The sequence below is a fragment of the Strix uralensis genome, chromosome 1 (assembly GCF_047716275.1).
Source record: "Strix uralensis isolate ZFMK-TIS-50842 chromosome 1, bStrUra1, whole genome shotgun sequence".
In the NCBI taxonomy this organism is placed as follows: Eukaryota; Metazoa; Chordata; class Aves; order Strigiformes; family Strigidae; genus Strix; species Strix uralensis.
Window position 1 is genome coordinate 25,699,933 of NC_133972.1, and position 22,570 is coordinate 25,722,502.

Here is a 22,570-nt window from a genome sequence, read left to right on the forward strand (position 1 = left end):
TATCTGGCAGCGTCACCTGCTGATTACCTCTCCCAATTTATTTTATTCCTCACCGAGTTCAAAGAAATCCCAGGTGAAATGAACAACACGCTTTTCTGTTGAACCAATTAAATTTATTTTTTCATCTGCATAATTATGCAACCAATTTGCTTACATAACTGATGGCTTCTGTCGGGAAGCAAAAAACATGCTGCACATTATGGAAATTATGCAAATCCCCCAAGGGTTGTGAGAGTGTTAACTTGATTTAAAGCTTCACTGAACTACAGATAGTGCCTAAACCTTGTCAGTCCTCTTTTTAACCTTTTCTGCCTGGAACGGCAATAGATGTTGTGCAAGTAACTCCAGTCCCCAACAGTTAATCTCCCTTTGTTCTGAAACTCATCAGCAATAAACGTTTTTGCTCTGTTATATGTCTCTGCATCAGCTGCTTCTTGACACCAACTACCTTGGAAGAAAAATAGGTGTATAAATGTAGGTATCCATCGAGCATTAGTAACTGCAGGAAAACAGCTCTTGCTTTTCCCCTTGGGACTGCACAGCCCACGGCTGGTTCTTTGCCCATTTGGTGGTTTCTTTCTGGAGAACAAAGGAATTGTGAAGCAGGTGCAAGTATTCAGATAAACCCCTTCCATCCCCTGTGCAAAAGAGCAGCGATGCCTTGGTTCAGGGATTTCCCTTCTACGTCCCTGAGTAACAACTGTGGACCCACTCTACTATTAGAAGCAGGAGACACTGAAATAAAAAGGGACCGGCTTCTCTGCATCCTGTGCTTCAGGCCTCTGAGAACACAGCTGCGAGACCATCAATTCAGCTTTACCAGATAGGGTTAACTGTGCAACCAAGGGCGGCAGCAACACCTGAAGCACGAAATGAATAGCTGTTACGTGCTTCTCTCTCCGGTACCCGACGCGTAACATTCACGAAAGAGGCCGCACGGCTGCGGGCCCCCAGCGCGGCCCAAGGCGCCATTTCCAGGGGGTCCGGCGAGCCCCGGCGGCCCTGAGGAGCGGCCTGCGCGCGGCGGACAACGGCCCGCTGCGCCTGCGCAGGGGAGGGCGCGCGGCCGCCACGTGAGCGCCGGGGGCGGGGCGGCCGCTCGCGGAGGAGCCGCCGGGGCTGGCGGCGCAGGCGCGCGCTGTCCCCGCCGCCCCGGCCCCGCCCCCGGCGGGAATCCCCTCGCCAGCCGCGGCTGCCCCGCCCCCTCCCGCCGCCTCCCCGGGGCCGTCGGCGGGGGCGACTGCGCCAGGCGATGGGGGCCGAGCGCCGGTGGGCGCCGTCCGTCCGTGGCGGTAAGCGGGCGCCGGGCCGAGGGGGAACACGGGAGAGGGGTGTGGGGAAAGGCAGCGCGACCCCACCGTCCTCCTGCGCGGGCGGCTGGCCGGGCGGCTCGGCCGTCGCGAGGCCGAGCCCGGGCGGGGGCGGGGGGGGCTGCGCTGAAACCGGGCCGTGCCGTTCCCCGCCGCGGGGGGGGAAACGGGGCCGAAACGGGGCTGCCTCGCTGGGCTCCTCTGGTGGCGGAGCAGGGGTGGCAGCACCCCCCTACGGGACTGCGCGTCGCCGCCGACCGGCTGCCGTCGTTCGCCGGTGGCCGAGTCCCGAGGCACCTGCCCGGGCGCCGCGCACGGCCGCCAGCATCGGCGGGCCCCAGAGCGGCGGGGGGCCGGCTCCTTATTCCCGTGCCTGTTAGAGGGGCGGCGGGAGCGGCCCGTGACACTCCTCGCTAAGCTGGGCCGTTAACCGGCTGTAGGAAAGACCTGCCCTTACCTTAAAGTGAATTCTGTCAGGGGTCTGTTTTAAATAGTTAAAACTGTTAGCGGTTGGATCGCTACATAGCTTATTTTCTCTCAGGCAGCGAGTGAGTCGATTGCACCCGAGCTTGTTTTCTGAACACTGTCGTCTTGTTTATTTTCATACCGTTCTCTTCATACTACCTTAAGGGTCAAGCGCAGGTAAACACCTGAAAGAGATAATCTCGGTTTGGGCAGTGAGGTGGTGCCACGCAGTGTCATGTTTCCAAAGGCTTTTGCAAAATGACTGCAACATAATTAATGTTTTGCTTTGTGTTAGCAAACTTATCTTTGAGGTGGGTGCAGGTGAAACTTGCTCAAACCAGGAGATTTTATTTTTTAACTAAGCAACGTAACTACTTCTAAGCAGTTAATAGAGCATTTAAAACAAGAAACAATGATGCTTTTGTCTGGTTATATAAAGTGTCACCACAGATTAGTGAGACTGTTGTTTTTTTCCATCCTCTGTCCAAATCCCTGAAGCTAAAATTACAGAGAGAGAAAACTGTTTTATTACCAGAGAGCTTGTTAATGTATTTAAGTTAGTTTATGATTAGGACTGTTCTTAGGGACACTAAAAACGAAATTATTGCCCACCTAGTTGAAAATAAGACAAAAATTATAAAGTATTTTAGGGATATTTTAGCTCAGCATATTTTTTTTCTCACCCTATTTGCCTCTAGTGAAATACTTGGTAAAGAATCTATGTTTTCAGTGAAGTATATTTGTATTAGCAAGATGCACTTCTAAAACTTACAGTGTTTTGCAAAATAGTCATAGGAACTATCATGCTGTATAGGAACAAGGATGATATTTCTCTGATAACTGTTCATCCCACGTGCTTCAAAATGGCATATTTAGTGAGAACACGTTATTCTGAAAAGTGCAAAGAAAAGTGTATTTTAAAAAAATGCATGAAAACATATGAGCAAACATTGCCAGTAGGGAGCTTCTCTCATAATAATTATAATTAGGTGTATGTTTGCACTCTGACATGCTAAGTGGTTTACTTCCTGTTGGAAAACTCTCAATTACAGTTGCATAGTGCAGAAGTTACTGGTAAAAATTGTTAGTTCATTTTTATGAATGACAGCAAACTTTTGATAACAGATTTCCAAGCATTGTTGTATGACAGTCTCTTTCCCTTTGGTTATATATTGTGCCCCCCTAAAAGAGTTGGCATAAAAATTTTTAAGTATTATCATTTGTTTGAAAGTTTTGGACTTAGCAGAGTAAAAATTTACATCGAATTCCATGAGCTGGTATGCGTTAGTGTTTAAAGAAAGCTTCTATATTTTTTTTTTTGTTTCTATACTTCAAGACAAAAACTGAACATCAGGAAGAGCAGGAAACATTTTCAGTAAATAAATTTTTAGGTTTATTTCCTAACTGGAACATCTTTTGATATTCATCTTCAAATCAAAATACAGTAACAACTTTTAATATTTGTAAGACTCACTGTTAGTGGAGGAAACCAAAAACATTCTTATGCAAAGTTTTAGGTTTTATGTGTGATTTCTCAATTTTATGTTACTATTGTGGCTTTAAAAGTTATCACCTAGGATTTAGAGAATCATTAAGTAACGTGGAGAAATACTCATTTCCATTACTAAACAGGATTTTTTTTTTCTTCTTTTAAGTGAGTTAGTGGATGGATGAAAGTTGGCTTGACCATTGCATTGCTGAAATGTTTTGCTGCTTGAGAGCCGTGAGAAGGTAAGGCATGTTGCTGACCTAATTTACCTTTAGCATATGTTTAAGTGTTTGCTTATGACTTGCATGTATGTAAAAGTGGTTTGGTATTTTTGTTTAATGCTTATTTCTTTGGCTTTCTCATCTTTACAGCTTGAAGCTTTCAGCAGAGCATCCACAGTTGAAAATCCCCAAAAGCCATATGCCTGCCTGTCCTCAAGTCAGACATTAAAAAGGCTCTCAACAAAACAAGGGTTTTAAAATAGCTTAATTATGAGAAAGTTACAGTCTAAATCTGAATATGATATCCTATATACTACTGCATTATTGAGTTATTAAAGCTTAGTGCTTCAGAATGAGTGAATATATGTGTAATAATGAGCTTAATTTAACAAAGCTTTTCAGTGCCAAAGCTGTATGCCAAAAAGTTAAACTTCAGAGAGATGTGAAGAAGTAGTAAAAAGAAAGCTGAAGGGAATTATTTAATCAATAAATTAAATCAGTCCTAGAGTATGATTACATAATGTGTTCTAGTGGAGATTGTGTTTCATATCTTTCACGAAGTGAAGTCGGCTGTCCTCGAAGTGGTTATGACCTTGATTTTAACACGAAGCCTTTCTCTGCTCTTCATATCTGAATGAAGCTCTTGGAACAATCCTTGCTCCTTGTGAGTGAAGCCATAAGCATCTTTCTTACATTTTCTCTCTCTAAATTCATTTTAATTCACTTATTTTGTCACTTCACTTGAAGGATGCCTCAGAGTTCTGTCTTTCACCTTCAGTGAATGAATTCTTCCTTCTGTCATGCAGACTAATTTTGGCCTTTGAGCGTTTCTCTTTTAAGCAAGTTCAAAATAGACTTTTGGCTGGAATCCTGAACCTTCCTACTAGCATGACAGTGTTGTTTGGATACAAAACAAGGGAACTGAAGTTAACCATACTTGGCCATTTTTCTTGTAGAATACCAGATGGAAGTTTATGATTAATAAACTGGGAAGTATGATTAATAGTTTCCAGGTATGCTGGAGCTTTCTTTCCTAACTAATGGAGACAGTATGCTATGTAGCTTGAGAGTGGATGTGGGAAATGGCGCGAATAAAGTGAAGAGAGAACTGACCTCCTTGCTTCCTCCTAGGAGGATGTGGGTTTCTTGTAGGGCTGTTAATCAAAACTGCTGTCAGGTAGCTGGTTAATTTACCCTTTTTTTTTTTCTTTGTTGGAAAGAATTTTTCCTTTTTACCTATTTGTGTCCACTTGCTACAAAAAAATTTAAAAAAAAGAAAATTCCTGCTATTTTTTTTTCTTCAGCAAGACAATTATTTTGGTGTTTCCAGATCCAAAATGGTGAAGCATATGACCAAGTGGACTTTTATCCAGTGTGCTTTGTTTCCTTTCTTGCCAGGTCAGGTAGAGGGGTTTTTCCTGCATCACTGAGCACCTCTGGCATTTTCATGTCATTGAGAAGTTTTGCTCACTATAAAAACATGATATTACTGTGGTATTTCACCATCTCCTGCTGTTTTGAGTAGAATCATGGGCTAGTCTTAGACTCTTTTTTTTCTGAGATGCAGCCAGCAAGGAGGTAGAAGTGTTTGACAGTAATACATTTTATCTTTTTTTAATCTTCCACTTAATCTATACACATGAAAATTGTTTTTAGTCGTAACAGTTTGAAATTTCATCAGTCATCTTGCGTTACAGGTTTTCCATCCCACTTTTCTATGAAAACTTACCCTGTTTTCAGCAAGCTGACTTTTAAGACCTACTAATTAAATATTTGCCCACCTCTTAGGCAGAAAACATTAGCTTTAACTGCTTTCATGTTTCTAATTGAAGAGCTGGAAAGGTTGACAGAAAAAAGGTAAAGTAAGGGTCATTGCATCTGCCTGACAGCTCAGCTGTTGTTATTTACCATTTGTCAAAATGAAAAATACTGCTTATTGTCTGAGCACAGATTTGGGGGTTTGGTTGTTTGGGTTTTTTTAGTTAATTAAAGCAGTAGGGAAATAATCTTACATGTTTCTGTGTCCAGGACAATTATGTGGTCTAATATGCTGAAGAAATAGCTCTTTGTAAAATAGTCTTGCTTACTATTATCAATAAAGTTACTAGTTTTATGTGAATTGGAAGCAGCTTTGCCTCCTATTTGGGGCTTTCCTCTTTGGGGCTTGCAGTTAGAATGATACTGTGAGGAGTGAAACAGCATTGTATTGCGTAACAGAGCAGAATCCCTACCCTTCTGAGTTGCAAACTAAAATGAACGCTAATCACAGAGAAAATGGTTGGCCTGTTGAATTTCTTAGACTCTGAAATCAGCTGAAGGAGAAATCTATTACTAAATACTTACCAATTCACATTTTCTTGCTGCTTTTAAATATACTGTATCTTGGTAATTAGTTTGCTAACCTGAATATCAGCTTTGAGCTATGGCAGGAAATTTTGGTGGTCTTTAATTCAGAACTTGTTTTTCCTTCCATTTCAGTCTTCTGTTATACAAGTGTGCTCATTGGAGAACTATTAATTTAAGCATAATTGGAGGTATTCAATCTTTTGTACTTTCTGAACTTCCTAGAACTTCATCATCTTCTGCTTCTGATCTTAGGTGAAACAATCTTCCTACCACTGAAATTTCTTGTAGTCCTTGTTCTATTTCAGTGAAGATCAAGGGGCAGAAAGTACTCTTTTTACCGGATCTCTTCTATGAAAGAGTATGTTAGGGAAAGTAGATTTTATTTTTTTTTAATGGACACAAGTATGTGGACATCAGAACCTAATGCAGAACTTATTTTGATTGAATTGTGATTATTTTATTCCTGGGTAAAATTTAATATTCTTTTGGCACTGCTTGAAAAATACTGGGTTTGGCTTTTTAACTTGGAGGTTCGTAAGTATGTAAAGGTTGGCTTTTAAGAGCAACTTCAGCAACAGCTACAAAAAATACCACTAAAGCTGGTCTTCATCATTTGAACTACTTGAGTGGGGAATTTTTATTCGAGCGTGCTTTGAGAAAGTAGAGAGAAAAGTTATTGTACATATTTACATGTCTTTAATCAGCCATTAGCATCCACCATCTCTCAAACCTGTTGGATTTGCTCTGTATAAATAGTTTTGTGAGTCCCAAGGGGAAAAATCCAGAACTCAAACTTCTAATACCAGTTTTAAATGATTGTACTTGCAACTGTGAATGTTTACTCCATTCTGTCACATTCTAATGTAATTTATCAGTTTGTCACTTGATTGATTGCTTCCTACATAAACATTTTATTACTTTAACAGATTATGTCTGGAGAAGGTATTCCTACAGTGTGTTCTTCAGTCAAGAGCTTTGTCAGGAGCTGATGCCATCAATGCTCTCAGACCTTTCTATTTTGCTGTGCATCCAGATTTCTTTGGCCAGCATCCCAAAGAGAGGGTAAAAATCTTTTAGTATGCTTTCTTTGTAAATGTGTCATGTATTAAGGATGGAAATTTTCTAGTTTTCCTGCTGTCAGAGGAAAAAAAAAAAGTAGTATTAGAATTGAATATAGTTCTTACCAGAGAATAAAAAGATGTACTTTCTTTATTTTTAACAAGGATAGGTCCCTTAAGCATCCATTATTTATTAGTCATATTTTCTGTTTAATTGTTACAAAAAAAATACTGAATCCTTCCAGACTAATTTATAATATGTATTACTTGCTTTATCACTTTGAAGTGCTGTGCATTGTATTTGAATCAATTGATTTCTTTAAGCTTGAAAGCCTTAGAAGTTGTTTTCTGGAATGTACGAGAACGTACAAGTATGTACGTCATGCAGTTTATTAATGCAAGATAATTACTGTGCCGAGAATGTGAACTATATCACTACTTGTTAAGAGCAGCTGGCAATTTGTAAAAACTAATTCTGCGTGTGAGATTAAAAAGGTTTAGATGAAAAATGGCCAAATTCATGATCTGTAATGTTTTGGGTTTTGGTTTTTTTTTTAACAGGAAGTAAATGAAAACTCTCTGAAGAGGTTAAATGGCTACTTGGAGAATCTACAGAAACCAGGATTTCGGTCTTTTAAGCCAACACAGCTTACTTTTTATGTAAGAGAAAGAGAACCAAACTCTTCCAATGTTCAAGAATCCTTCAGTTCTTCAGGTGCTTTTATATCGTGCAGAACGTATCTTCCTGTATTAAATTCTTTCAGACCATTACTTAGCCCTGTGCAGTCATAACGACTTTTCAACTGAATAAAATCCTGTCAAACCATGAAAATGCATATTAGATCAGAGAGCTAGGACCATCCCTAGTAATTAAACATCTTAATCTTTAAAAAGCATTGAAAGAATGAGAAATAACAAAGTTGAGGTCAAGTTTCAGTATGAGGAAGTAAAAAACATAGCTTGATGTAGATGATAATTTTTCTGCTTTTAATACTGTTGTCACGTTTAACTGGAACAACAGTTGGGTATTGCTGATAATGTGTAGTACACAATGTCCTACAATGCTTGTACAATCAGTAGGAATTTACTCTGTAAGCAGAAGTTGTATAATATCTGAAGCTTCACTTTACCACATTGTTTCTTAGCTGTGAGACTACAGAAAATATTGCCGAGTTTGGAATATTGGTTTTGATTAACTTTAATCTACGTATTCGTTTCTGATGTACTCCTGTGCCTTACCTAACAGATAAGTTTTATACTCTTTATGCTGCTAGTCAAAACACTTGAGCAAATTGTGAGGGACCCTAGTACTACAAAACAAAATCGTACTGTTTTTTAAGAAAATAGTAGTGTTATGTCCGATCTACCTAAAATAACAGTTGAACTGGCAGCTGTGTTCTGCTCTTGAGTCTAATCCTTGCTTGCTTTCTAATGGGGCAGTTAGGCCTGATAGCTAAGTGATGGGACGTAGTTTTACCCAGTGTGCAAGTGTAACGTTTTTTTCCGAAGCTTGTGTTCATCGCCTGTGAAGAGCTGTTGTAGTACTGTATTTCTACAGTGAATTATATCCAAAGTGATGATCAGTAATAACGTGAATTGCGTAGAGCTCTTGGACAAAACTGCCACCCACTGCTAAAGTGAAGGCATCTTTTCTGGGGTTATGCTGCATCTGTAGCTAGGTTTCCAGTTTGTCCAATGATTTGGGTAGTTAAAACAGTTGTATTTATATTTTTGAACACATAAGTTTTAAAGGTTAAACTGCATGTGAATTTTGCAGTGAGTATCGAAATAACAGTATCATAATAATTTCCAACTATGTATGCCTTCTTTGGGTTCTTGTAAGATGAGAGAAATGTGAATGCATTTTAAATAAGTAGTTAAATAATACTAATTTTGTGGGACTTGTATTTTATAGGGTTTCGAGCAGTCAGTTTTACATTACATACTAGGGATCTCCTGAGCACAGTATTAGATATTCTCAACTCCTGCAGTTTATCTACGGAGCATATTCAGAGTTTGAATGTGAACTCTCAGCCCCACAAGGAAGCAAAAAGCACAGTGAACAGACCTATCAAATGGGATAAGACATATTATTCATTTACTGGATTCAAGGATCCTGAGGAGGAACTAGAACAAGCCCAGAGAGTGGAAACAACTTTAATGTATGTAAGGCTTTTATATAACTGATATTTTTGTAACCTAAATTGGTCATATTCTAATGCTGAGTTTTTTAAAGGCAATCTAAACATTCAGAACAATACAAAACTTTATTGTCCAACATGTAATTCTGTCACACTTTTTATAATTAAGGAGAGTTCAGATGAGCTGCTGGGATAACTGTAGTGCCAGCTAAGCTGAGGCATTCTTGTCTCTTTGCCCAGTGTTCATGTTTGGTCAATCTAGTTTTGGTTGATCTAGTTTTTCAGTTGTGTGGAATATTGGTCAGTCCATTCAGAAGGAGGCAGAGGTTCCACTTGCTCCAAATAGCTCCTTGCCTCTTGCAGGACTTCTGTAACACAACTTTATTGTTAGTATTTCATTATCACATTCTGTTGGGGGTGGAGTGGGAGATAATACATGAAAACTAAGGTTAAAATGTTTTAATTTGCCAGATATCTTAGTGTTGTGCTTCTATTTGCTGTTCAGCATACCAACCTTAATATTTAAATTGAGGCAATTTCAGATACTGAATTTGCATTAAATGCAGCATATTGTGTGTTAGAAGTTGGTTGCTTATAAAATCTGCATGTGCTCATTTTGGGGAAGGGTGAACAATACTGCCTTGAAAAACTTGTAACAATGGGAGTTAGGGACATTTGAAATAAATGCAGAACTGTGGTAGTAGTATCTTCAGAGCAAAGAATACCCCTCATCCTGCCTAGCACCTTGCAAATAAAACTACTACTATAATATATGCTACTGTAAAACACTTAACTGGGATTTAACATACTAGAGAATATTTTTACTTATTTTTACACATTTACAAGAAATGCTATGAACAGTTACATATTAACAGTCTGGTTTTAATACGTAGCCATTTGGCACTGGGCCTCTCTTTTTGCTTTCAAGTTTGATTTTTTTGCTTAGAATACAGTATGAGAACAGAAGTATTCGTTTGTAAAAATAAGAGTATGAAAATAAGTATGCTATGAACAAAGGCTAAATCTCTTAAAGAGTAGGTTTTTCCTAGAAATATAATGATCTGTTTATTGAAAGTTTTAGATGTACTCTGAGTCATGTTTGCCTGGTTGTGATTATTGACAAAAGAACTTTAAAACTTTGACCTGCTTAATCTATGTTCATCCCAGCTCTGTAAGAGTTACCTAACTTAGCCCTCTAGTACCACCTCCCTTATTTGATAGTCTACTATGATCACTTTGGTTGTTTGGGTTTTTTTTTTTTTAAAGGTAGATGTGTGGGAACTAAAGCACTAACTTCTGAAGCTGCCCCCCCTAAATCCCACTAATCTGCTGCTCTATGCCTTTGAGTCTTACGGTTGTAACACTGTCAGTGTCTTTTGGTTCGATTTGATTCCCTAGTCCCCCCCAAAGACATTAAGTGCCAGGTTTTCCTTTGTAGATATCTTAAAGTGAATCATTTAGCAATTTCAGTTTCTGTCCTCTACTTCTAAAAAATCCCTTTACCTGGTAACTTGAAATAAAACATTAATGTTAACAGTAAGAATTCAGTGAGTTGTACAGTTTGCATGAAAGATAATACAGAATGCCTCCACTGTTGGGGGTTTTTTCCTCCTCTTCTTTCAGATCCTGGCTAGATGATAATGAAGCAAGTGCAGTAAAAAAGCTGAAAAAGAGTTTGCCACTTAGAAAAGAACTAGAACGTTTAAAATTTGAACTCTCTCATCAACTCCAGCTCTCAGATATCAGGTAATAAATTAGATCAGTTGGACTTGCACTAAGACAGTCAAAGCGAGGAAGTGTTGTGTAATACTACACCATGAGATTTAAAGGCTTATTCCAGCAAAACAGCTATATTTCGTATGTGTAAAAGCGTTACTGCACTGAATAATATTTTTCTAGAAGAATTTGATTGGGACCAAAGTCTCCTGTTACAATCTGCTTTGTAACTAATAACATAGGCTCCAGTTGAGGCAAACACGTAAGTGCTTGAAATAGGACCTGTGTGTATGCATTAATTGGGGTGTTTTGCTGGATAAAATTGCTCTTCCAGAATTCAAGTGAATATCTACAAAGGTAACTAGATTGGCAATGAAATGCAACTTTCCACATGGTATGTATTGACATCCTGTGAAGGCTTAATAAAAACGTTGTTCTTTCTAATGTCTTGTTTCCCCCACTCCAGAGGAGGAGGATATTTGTTTTGTTGAAAGGCCTGAATACAGTTGGTGATCTTGATTCTTCAGAATATTTTTCCAGAAAATAATTTATGATCCTTTTTTAACTTTTGTGCCTTCAGATGAGGATGTTCTGAAGTGGAATGTTCAGGATGGGAAAAGGCAGGGTATTCAATAATGAAAGAATAAACTTCGGGGGATTATTTCAAGGGCTAGTCTGTTAAGTTCTTCTTTTAACCAGGAAAGAGGGAGTTGGAGCTTCAGAAATTGTACTTTTGTTCCTTTCACCCTGTAAAAGACCCTGGCTTCCTTTAAGCTGAAGCCAGTTTTTTTGAACACAATTTCTAATCCTCTGCAACTGTGCTGTGGTGAGTGTTTTTAAGTTTCTGAAACAGTCTTCAGTATTATATCCGTAGGTTTGGTCTTATTCATGGCTTATATTTAGTTTTCTTAACAGTTTGTGCTTTTAAAATACACTAAAACTATTGTGTTCCATGAAGAGTTATTAACCTTCCAAGAATTATATTGTCTTAATTCAGAAAGGATTGTGAATGTCAGAAATCTGACAAGCAAGTATCTTAATAAGAAACTACTACTTGTGATCCTTCAGTCTAATGCTAGCGTTCACAGAGGTTTGAAAAAATAATGGGGTCGTTGGCTTTATTCCATGGATAAGTTTAGGACAGCTGAAGAGAAGGTAGGATCTATAAGCCACCTTTTTACATTCCTGTCTGGTGCTACTGAAAGCAAAGTGATATTGCTAGGTAATAGTAAATAGTTATTCGAATGAGTTGCATTATAATAGGTTGAATTGCCTCATAAGTGCTGTGGCATAGTGCCATCCTCTGCACCCCAAAGTGGTTTTTTGCCAGTTAGGTTTTCCTAAACAAAATTATGTGGGTTGACCCCAGCCAGCACCCCCAGCACCCACACAGCCTCCCACTCATACACCCCCAGCAGGGTGGGAGGACGTGAATAGGAAGAGCAAAAGCAAGAAAGCTTGTGGATCAAGGTAGAAATTTAATAGGTGAAGTGAAGCAAAGTTGTGTGTGCAAGCAAAGCAAAAGGAGTAATTCATTCACTACTCCCCATCGGCAGGCAGGTATTTTAGCCCCTTCTGGAAAGCAGAGCTTCAGCATGTCTAATGCTTGCTTGGGAAGACAAACGCCATAACCACGAGGGTCCCCTTGCTGAGCGTGACATCATGTGGTCTGGAATGTCCCTTTGGTCAGCTGGAATCACCTGTCCTGGCTGCATCCCCTCCCAGCTTCTTGCCCACCCTAGCCTACTCACTGATGGAGGGGGGCAGAGTGGGAAGAAAAAGCAAAAACCTGGACACTGCCAGCACTGCAGAATAGCTAAAACAATGGTGTGTTATCAACGCTGTTTTAGTTAAAAATACAAAACACAGGGGTGCTGTGAAGAAAATTCACTCCATCCCAGACAGACCCAATACAATAAGGGAATGGTAATTTCCCATTTTGAGTCAGTTTTATATTGGATAGAAGTTTGTAAAAGGATGCAATTTTTCAATACACTGGGACAACCTTAAATTTAAATGCTTTTTGAAATTTAGTTAGGAGTTTGTCTGATCTGTCTGTGATGGACAAGAGGTGAAAACTTTATGTATTAAAGTCACCAGTGTAACACCTGCCTCCCATATGGTTTAACAAAAATTATTCCACTGTAAAATAAGAAAAAATATATATTTAAAACAACTTACCACTGGAATCCTAGTAGTGTTTTGGTCTAGGAACTCAAAGGAAAAAAAGAACAATGTCCTTATATACAGTATTTGCTCCTCTAGACAAACGTTACACAGTGTACAGACACTGCATGAAACATGACCGAACCAAATACTGGATGCCATTTCCTTACCACCTTCTCATTGGGACAGAGATTTGCAAGTTCTGCTCTGTCTACCAGGTTTTATATTTGTTTTTCCTATGTCTGGTTTTATTCTTTTTTTTTTTTTTTTTGGCACTCACTAAGAAAAACTGTGAAATTTTATTTAGGCATTTTATCTGTTCAAATAGCATATGACATGGACAGCTTTTCAGTAGGCCTTTGCTTTTATTACTCTTGGAGTGCTATTTTGTTTGACTTGTTTGTGTTACAAGGCTTTCAGCTGCATCTCAACTTCTGTGATTTTGTTTATTTTTTAAATAATGTTGAGAATGAAATGCTCTCAATTATATTTTTATTTAGGTGGCAGAGAAGCTGGGGTGTTGCTCACCGCTGTAGCCAACTACACAGTCTAGGTCGCTTAGTCCAACAGAGACCTGAAGTATTAAAGAATGTTAAAGGTATTTCTGTTGCTTGTTTCACAGATCCTAATATAGTATTGATGCAAAGATGAGCATGAGTCTTCTGTGACAAGGGAGCTCTAGTTGTTTTCACAAATGCTTTTGATAACTGCAAAAACAAACCTGTCAAGCTTACTGAAAAGCTGGCGAGAACTTACATTTTAAGCTACTGGGTTGTTTAAGTGACCTTTCCTATCTGCTACACTCAGCTTCTATTTTACTTCTTAATAAATGCAAACTGAATGAGTTGAGGGCACTAGACTTAGTACTAATAATGAAAGTAAAAAATCCAGCCTGAACCTCTGAAAGGGTGGAGGTAGCAATAGATTGTTACCCATGGTAGATTAAAGACAGAAATGTGAGTAGTTCTCCAAAGAGTCAATATAAGGAGGACCTACTAGAATACCTTTAAAATCATATTGTTTTCTCTTACCATGCATGTTCCATAAAATACCTATGTTATAGTCTGTATTTTCTCAGGAAAAACTAAAATACTCTGTAAACCTGACCTACTATTCTTCTCATACAGCTGTTTGACCTGTGGCAGTAGCTGTTTCCTCTAATTGCAACTGCCACATTTTATGCCTGTCTGCAGATGCTCAGTTTTGAGTGGCTTTCATTTGAGGGTTCACTTAATCCTTTGTCAAAAGACGGAGTAGGTAGGACAGTAAGTAGTAGTTTTAAATTGTATCAGGTTTCAAGTTAGTTTCTTCACCTAAGCATGCTAAGGATTTAAAGTGTTAGAGAAGTCTGTCTTGTGAACCTGTTGTAGTCTCCATCTTTGAAGATCTTTAATAATATACTGGACAAATACTTGTCAGTAATTATACAGGTACAGTTGCCTTAGGGTACAAGGATGGACCAGATGCCTTAGAGTCAGTGTTGCTTGCTCTTAAGGATTTTGGAAAACTGATTTCTGAGAGTGAGAGCTTCTATTTAAGCCTTGTCTTGTAGATTAATACATCACACTGAAGACCTTTGTGGAAGCTTATTTTGATAAATAGTTGCCTATGCTTTTACCCTAAAGAATTCTTGAGGATCTTTGTGCTTCACTTAAACAAACAGACTCAAAACTGATTTGTCCCCCCAAAAGTAAACATAGTATTATCCTTTCATGTTGTCTCTATTCTTTCTTTTAAAAGAAAAAGAGCAAGAACCTTGCATGTTGCAGAGGTTTCTGTGGAAGTAGTGTTGAATGGCTGTGCTAATAGTTCTTTGACCAACCTTTACCTTACTTTAGGCATACAGCATATATTCCTGCTGTATACATGATTTGTACAGATTCTTTGAATATGCTGTCTGCTGTGACTTTCTCTTATTTTAAAAGTATTTTTTGTAAGAAAAAATTCCGGTTAACTAAAAATCTATCAAGTTTAAACAGGGAGGAGGCAAATGCTAGGTAAGGTTTGTATGAAAAAAAATTCTTGAACTAGAGTTTTCAAGAATCAGTCTTTCAAATTTTGAGAATAACAAAAGCACCTGCTTGTGTGTGTTTGTGTTGCAGAAATGTGTTGCTTGTGACATGTCAGTAGCGTAGTTAAGCCTTAAATAATTGTGGGAATAATTGCAATAACCCAAATTAGAAGAGCGCTTTGTTCAATCTTTAGGACGCACAGTGGTATTTACAGACCGTTCAGGTATGAGTGCAGCAGGCCACATAATGCTGGGGACCATGGATGTTCACCACCACTGGACCAAAGTAAGAAGATTTCAAAGTAAACAATAATGCTTCTTGTTACGACTTTTTTTAAACCATAACCAAAATATTAATTGGTGCAGATTGACTGAAGAGTAGTTTAAAGCAAACACATAGCTACTATGTTTAGCATAACTGTGAACATTGCATTCTGAATTTAATCCTGTGATACACTTACTAACAACAATTTTTGTCAGATCTTTACTGCTGTTTTCACTAACAAATCAGTCCTACTCCTAATTAGATACAAAGAAAAATAATTTATTATGCAGTGTTCCAGTCTATGCAACAAGCGCTGGCAGAATATTTCATTATCCATAAAGAGCTCATTCCCATGAAGAATTTAGGAATTCTCTTCAGATTTTTTGTAAAAATGGGACTTAAAGGGAGTTGTGAAGTGGTCATTTCAGTCAGTGGCTGCTAAACAACCCTGTCACACCACTTCGTTTTTAGGCAGATAATGTGGATGTTGCAGAAATATATATTTAGTAAATTCTGCTGCTGCTTCTGTAAAGTTTAGAATTGACAAGCTTTCTGGCATCCTAAATGATAAAGTATTAAATACAAAGAACCACAAACTATGTAGCAATATCAGCATGTCACTTAAGGAAATTTTCTTGAATCTTGGTTACTGAAATGTTATTGATAGTTATATATCAAAATAATCAGTGGAATTTCATAGTTGAGAATATAGCTGGAACATCAGAATATTCTATATTCCAATCAATGAATAATATGAAAATTTGACACTCAATCCAAATCTTCCTCTGGTGGTTGTTTGAATTTTCACCTATATGTTTCACTGAGGGAAACCACAGTATGTTAACGTGAATGGTTTACAAAGAGCTTAAACTGAGAAACTAGAATTTAATGCAAAACTTTCTGCTCTGAGATTTGCAAGTGTTGATAGTCATTGGAATAAAAGTGTTCTTTTGATAAATGCTGAAAACCCCACTCTTTTCCTTGAAAAGAGAAATGCTTCCTTTTTCTAACTTTTGCCGAGGGGTTTTCTGAAGGGGTCATATGTGCACAAAGTATTGTGCAGATGGGACAATGTGTAGAGTTGGTTGTGGTGGTAGTATTTGCTTTGGAAGACAGAGGAGAAGTATGTATTTGAATCTGAAATCAAGGGCTTTTTGTTTTAAAATGCACTGAAGATCATGTTAGGTGATACACAGAAAAAAGTCAGTGAAAATCTTCATGAGATTGGTTAGCCGCTTATTTTAGAGAACAGGATTTTTTGTCCAAATCTAAGCCATTTTAGAAAGCAGTCATAAGTGCTAGAACTTTTGTTAATAATTATTAGAAAGAGGAAACAGTAGAATAGTGTCCAGTCTGTAGAATGCTTGATCAGAGGCACAGTATTTAGAGGATTTCTGCAGTTTTTCTTCTAACCAATGGAAATGCTGAACCAGTGGATTTTATTGTGCCAAAAGCTCTCTGATTCTACTACTGTCTTGGATTTCTGAAGAGATTATTCTGAAATCACTTGACTTGTTCCAGCAGCAGTATTTTTTTGTGTGGAAAACTGTGTTCTAGTAATAACAGGGTAGATGGTAAGTAGCGACAATTACTACAGACTTTCCTCTTTCACTTGTTGCCTTGTTCCAGCCTTCTCCCTATCACACCTTCTATGTCTCAACTCACAAGTCTGATCACTTCTTAAACTTTTCCGGTATAGGTTTTGTAAATTAGAGCTCTGCTACCTTCCTCCTTTCTCCTCTCCCTTCAGACTCAAGACGAGCTACGTTATCATCCAAACCTTTGGAAAGAACTAGTTCCAGCAACAGAGACTTCTCTTTTTTGAGAATTGGTATAAATTAGGCTGGCAAAACCCCTTTTAACCGTATGTGGAATAGTTCTGCCACTATAACTGTGGTGATAAATATTTTATGTAAACCTCAGATTATATTTTTTTTCCTCTGGGATTATTAATTTCTGTATATATAGAGAGAAAGAGGACATCCATCAGTCTTGCTACAGTCTTTTGGTGCCTTTATAGTATAAATACTGAAAATACTTATGAGCTTATTCCATTATATCTTGCCCCAAAATGTATATACTTGATATTTCTGATTTTTGGTACTCTCTGATTATTTTTTTTCCATTTGGTTCCATGTTTACATTGTTACATGTCTCCTCTTTTATAGTTTCTTGTTATTTTTTTCATTTCTTAAAATTAAGTTTTATGCTTCGTAACATAGGAAATGTTTGTGTGTGTGCACAGATTTTTGAGAGATTGCCAAATTATTATAAACTTCAAAAAAGACTGCTGTTCTTGGAAGATCGGATAGGCCAACTTCTGGGAGGCATACAAGTAATATATATTGAAGAACTGCAACCCCTCTTGACTCTAGAAGAATACTACGAGACTCTGGACTCTTTCTATAATAAATTACGTGACAGTAGACTACCTTTTCATCCTCGCAGTTTGCGAGGCTTGCAAATGATTTTGGAAAGGTAGGTATTTGCAGGAAAGGTTTCTTCCTTGTAGAGCTTTTGCTTTCTTTTTTTTCTTGTTACACTGATTATTGCTCTCACTAAGAAGAAAACTAATACTATCTTGGACTTACATTATGTCAGTGTTTTTGTCTCTGGAGGTTTTAAGTGCCTTTTTATGGCTTAAGAAGGAATCAGATTGAAGAAAATCCTGCTTATTTCATCCAAATTAGAGTCAGAGTTATGTCTTCATCTTACAGTGTTGTGCTGGGTTAAATCAAAGGTTTTGTTCTGTCAGGTCAACACTCAGCTGTGTATGATGGTGCTGCTGTTTATATTTTTTGAGTATTGTTGACGGTTGTTTTTGAAATGTAATTTTAAAAAAGCTTTATGGTATGATGCTTTTGTATTCTCATGAACAAAACGATTAATTTTTTTACCAATTATTCTGATTGTAATTAATTGATATTCTTTTTATGTTCAGAATTCATTGTGAAAATAATTGATGTAAATAGCGTAAAAAAAAAAAGATACCTTGTTTTTTACTTCCATCATGTTTCATTAGTGACAGATACGCACCAAGCTTACATGAATTTGGACACTTTGTGATCCCAACGGTCTGTGATCCAACGACCCTTCAATGGTTTATTTTTGCCAAAGCACAGCAAGCAAGAGAGAATCTGAAAAGAAAGGAGGAGTAAGTGTTCATGTGACTCAATACATTTAGCTTATGAAAATCTTTGCATGTCATATGTTTTATTTGGAGGAGGAGGAGAACTTTGAAGAATGCATTCCTGTTCTTTTGGTGGAAAAAACTTCTGTTTATAAAATAGAACTTCACCTATCAGCTTTAATTTAAGCATTCAGTGAACACAAACAGTTGTTAGAAAATACCCATCTTTCACCTTGTAGGAACAGTTGTATTTTATTCAGAAATAAAATATTTTTGCTTACAAGACAAAATTACTTTTTTTTTTTTTACAATTATTTCACCAAAGGAGAGGTGGGTTTTTTTTAAAAAAAGAGACCATTTTATTGAATGAGAAAAGCAACTAACTTCTATTAATGTTACTTATGTTGTGACAGGATATTAAGAACATGAAGTAGAGGTACTAGTTTTATTTTGCATAAAATACTGTGATAGGTCTTTGCATAAAATACTGTGATAGGGTGTTGCTGTCCTTTTAGAGGTTGTTACTGCAAGTTTATTTTTCTGCTTTGGAGAGCTTTTAATGAAATATTGCACTGTCATCAGTGTATATACGTGATGTATAGATCCAGATATTTTTTTGTGAAGGTTATTTTAGGCATGAGTCTCACTGAAGGCTTTATGGTTTTAGCTCTGTTAAGACCTGATTACTTGGGCAGATATGTTTTGGAGATGGACTTTGGTAAAACATGGAGGCTTGTTGGAATTTTTCCATAACCCTAGTCCAGCTTTGAAGTTAGATTATTTTGCCATATAAGTGATAACTGCTGAATAGCTTTCTATGTAGCTGTCCATATGTGACAGCTGAAAAAGTATTGTCTGTAGAGGTTGGGAGGGATGTTGTAGCCAATGTATGCATTTGCATCTGGGTGACTGACTCTCCAAAAAATCTCACACTACCACACATTATAAAGACACTAATGGAGGAAAAACGTGGGGCTCCTGTCAGAGTATAAGCAGCTGTGTTGTAAGAATGTAAAAGCCAAGCTAAATATCTCAGCTCTTCTGTTGTGTGTTGGATGATTGCTGGTTTGTATAAAATAGTAAAGAGCAACTATACTGGGTTGTATCGAAGGTCTGTCCCCATCATCCATTAGCTTACAGAAAGGCTGTATGAATGGGGCAGAAAAAACAGTGGGTTTTTTACTCTGTACTCCTTCCCAGTTTCTGGCTGACTGCACTTGAGAAAATACCTGAAGCTGGAAACATTATCTCACATTAAGAGCATTCAGTAGATCTTATTTTTTTCCCCCTTAATTGTCTAATTATTTTTGAGCCAACTTACACTTTGTGGCTCCAAAATGTCCCGTGGCATCAAACTGCAGAGTTGAATTACATATAGCATGTGTATATATGAAGGAGAGAAGAGGTGTTCTTTGTTTTCTAGACCCACAGCCTGGTGATTTCATCTGTCATTCTCTTGTTCTTGAGCTGTAGGAAATACAAAACAGTCATTCTGGATTAACCACCTTTTTTTTTTTTTTTTTGCGGGTAGTCATATTTCCGCTTGGTTGTCTTTTTGTTGAAGCTGAAAACTCCTTTTCCACTTAATGCTTCCTTGAACAGAACCTGTTCTGTACCTCTGGTTTTCCCTTAGCCTCCTGTGGTTGTTAAAAGAGGCCCTGAGATGAAAATGTTTTGAGAGGTACTGGATTTACTTTGCACATGCAGATGAGCATTCTACATGCAGTAAATAGCATAGTGTAGCTGGAATTCTGTATGACCTGATGCCCTGGGGAGTTCAAATGCTGCTGCTCTAGAAAATTGTCTTATCTGTCAGCCTTCTAGTAATGCAGGATTTAGTATGTATCTACTTCTCCCTCCCTTGCTTTTGTAAAGTATCAGTTATGTATTGTGATAGAGGTGTAAACCTCCTTGTGGAAGTGACCTAAAACTTGCAGTTCTCACTATGTGCAGCTAACAACATCCTTCAAGGGAGCTTGAGGTTTCACAGAACAGAAGGGCTGGCGCTCAGGAATGTGCTCAGGAGGGTGGCGCCAGTACGATAGGGTCAGTAGAGATGGCAGACTCCTCCAGGTTAACTCACTGGCTCACTTCAGCCCTGATTGCCAGAGCTGGGCTGGGCTCTTGTAGAGCGATGTGAGTGTCGCAGCACAGTGTAGTGCCGTGCAGGTACATGGAGATCCCATACTGAGCTCTGGAAAGAGTGGTGGTGAGCCCCTACAGTAGTGTTTTCACGCGAGTCAAATGCTCTCAGTAGCTGTGTCTGTGCTTAGTTTGCAAGGGCTGATTCACATTCCAGTGGCTCTGCAAATGTGCTGCTGCTTTGTAGCTCCTCCCCTGTTTAGCACAGGGTCTGTGTTGTAGGACAGCGATGGTACTGTTTCTGTAACCAAGCTGGCTCTGGAAGTGTAGCTACATTAATATGGCACAGTACCTGAGCTAGTAAGGCTTGGTGAACCTGAACTGTGTCTGCGTCAGATGATCCACAGTTCCAGTGACTCTTAATTCTGCACGTTAACTTTATTTCTGAGTAGCTTGAGTTTCCCATGCGTTGTCTTGCCACGTTTTGTTTGGGAGGAATGGAAAAAATCATCTGCGAGCTATGAATTTAATATTCCATATACTTCTTGCAATTAACACATTTAATATGCATCAGGTGGCTGTACCTGCCATCCGTTGTTTTTGATGACATGCAGAGTACTGGTCTTAGTTAAGAAGAGTAGTTACTAACATGATTTTATTCTTAAAGCTTACACTTCCAAGGTTATTTAAGTACTTAGATTAAAAATGGAGCCTCATGTGATTTTTATTTTGGTATTTTTCCCCATTACCTTGTGAGCAAAAAAAGTCATGACTTTCAAATGTGACTCTGTGTAGGCATGCTGTTGCCCATAGCCATGGAAACATGTTCAGTCTAGCCTCTGAGGTATAGACATGGGTATCAACCTGAACAAAAATCATAGCTGTACCTGAAGTGACACTTTTGTTTACATGCATATAACCTACAAATTTACTTACCTGAAGGGTTTTTTTAAGAGCTGACAGTCTAATTTTGTCACTGTGTGTTGTCTTCATTTGCTAGGATGATGATTACAGAAAAAGAGCTAATCGATACTTCCACTGAAAAATTTTCTTTGGATCGGCTGTATAAGGAACCCAGTGTTTCCAGTGCACAGATGATAGATTGTTGTAAGCGACTGCTAGAAGAATCGTTGCCATACCTACAAGGCATGCACCTTTGCATTTCGCATTTCTACTCTGTGCTGCAGGATGGAGACCTGTGTATACCTTGGAACTGGAAAAACTGAGGACATATCTGATAATCAGATTAATTGTTTATTTTCTGTAAGAGGCTATAAATATGAATGTTTTTAAGAGTAAATTATTTAAATCTGTATTTTGATATCAATATTTAACCCACAAATTTTCTTCTAACTGCTGCTCAAAAAGGATTGGAGTCCTAGACAATTTGCACAATGCATGGTATTGCCAGTTCTGGGAAAGACATCTGTACGTTCTCCATACTACTGTAGGAGTCCCAGTGCATGGGAGCAGTTGTGAAACCACATTTTTGTAGTGAATTACAAAAATATATTAAATTGCAAGTCTGCAAAAATGTGCGTGTGTATTTTTAATATACATTAATATTGCCAGATGGATCTTCTTAAACAGAGCGTACGACTCAAACCAGACATCACATGTCTGCTGAAGGGATTCACTGAATGCAGAGGTTGAGTACCTATATTATCTGGTGGCATTATTGACATTTCATATTGCTACCTCTTACTGAATTAAAAAAAAAAAAAAGACAAAACATCAGAGTATTTCTACTTTGCAGGAGAAAGCAGTACATGAACTTGGAAACAGCAGCGTTTCATACGCTGGTCCAATGTTGTTGCCTTAGAATATCAAAATATTGTCTGCAGTTCCTTTAAAGGACATGTCATTCTCATTTTGTTTGCTGTCATTTGCTTCATAAACACAGACAGTCCTCTTTACTTACACTATAACAGATTGCAAATCCCATTCACAGCACTTAAAACCTGAATAGTTTTATGTGACATCTGAGGAAAGGAAGCATTGATTTCTGTGGGATTGTCTGCAAGAGTAAGTACTTCTCAGTGAGAGCAAGGAGTTTGCAGTAAGACAAACATGTGTCTTTACTGGTACAAGTGTGAATGTATGTCAACACTTTCTTATTGTAATACATGCCAAGGTGTGCTTTGTATTCGGGTTACTACTTTGCAAAATA

At 38.2% G+C, this 22,570-nt stretch overlaps 1 protein-coding gene across 1 annotated transcript; it reads left to right on the forward strand.

The window, feature by feature from the left end:
* The first annotated feature begins 1,157 nt into the window (after window positions 1–1,157).
* Window positions 1,158–21,934, forward strand: TCAIM (T cell activation inhibitor, mitochondrial). Its single transcript, XM_074860624.1, has 11 exons — window positions 1,158–1,292; window positions 3,431–3,506; window positions 6,758–6,893; window positions 7,451–7,604; window positions 8,805–9,051; window positions 10,654–10,776; window positions 13,413–13,510; window positions 15,118–15,209; window positions 17,434–17,666; window positions 18,211–18,342; window positions 21,401–21,934. The coding sequence occupies exons 2-11, from the start codon at window positions 3,442–3,444 to the stop codon at window positions 21,624–21,626; spliced, it is 1,506 nt and encodes a 501-aa protein (XP_074716725.1). The 5' UTR covers window positions 1,158–1,292; window positions 3,431–3,441; the 3' UTR covers window positions 21,627–21,934.
* The last annotated feature ends 636 nt before the right edge of the window (window positions 21,935–22,570 follow it).

Coding starts and splice junctions, on each gene's coding strand:
- TCAIM (XM_074860624.1), top strand. CDS start 3,442: ATGGATGAAAGTTGGCTTGACCATTGCATTGCTGAAATGTTTTGCTGC. Junction 10,777..13,412: donor CTCCAGCTCTCAGATATCAG/GTAATAAATTAG, acceptor ATTTTTATTTAG/GTGGCAGAGAAGCTGGGGTG. Junction 15,210..17,433: donor TTCACCACCACTGGACCAAA/GTAAGAAGATTT, acceptor GTGTGTGCACAG/ATTTTTGAGAGATTGCCAAA.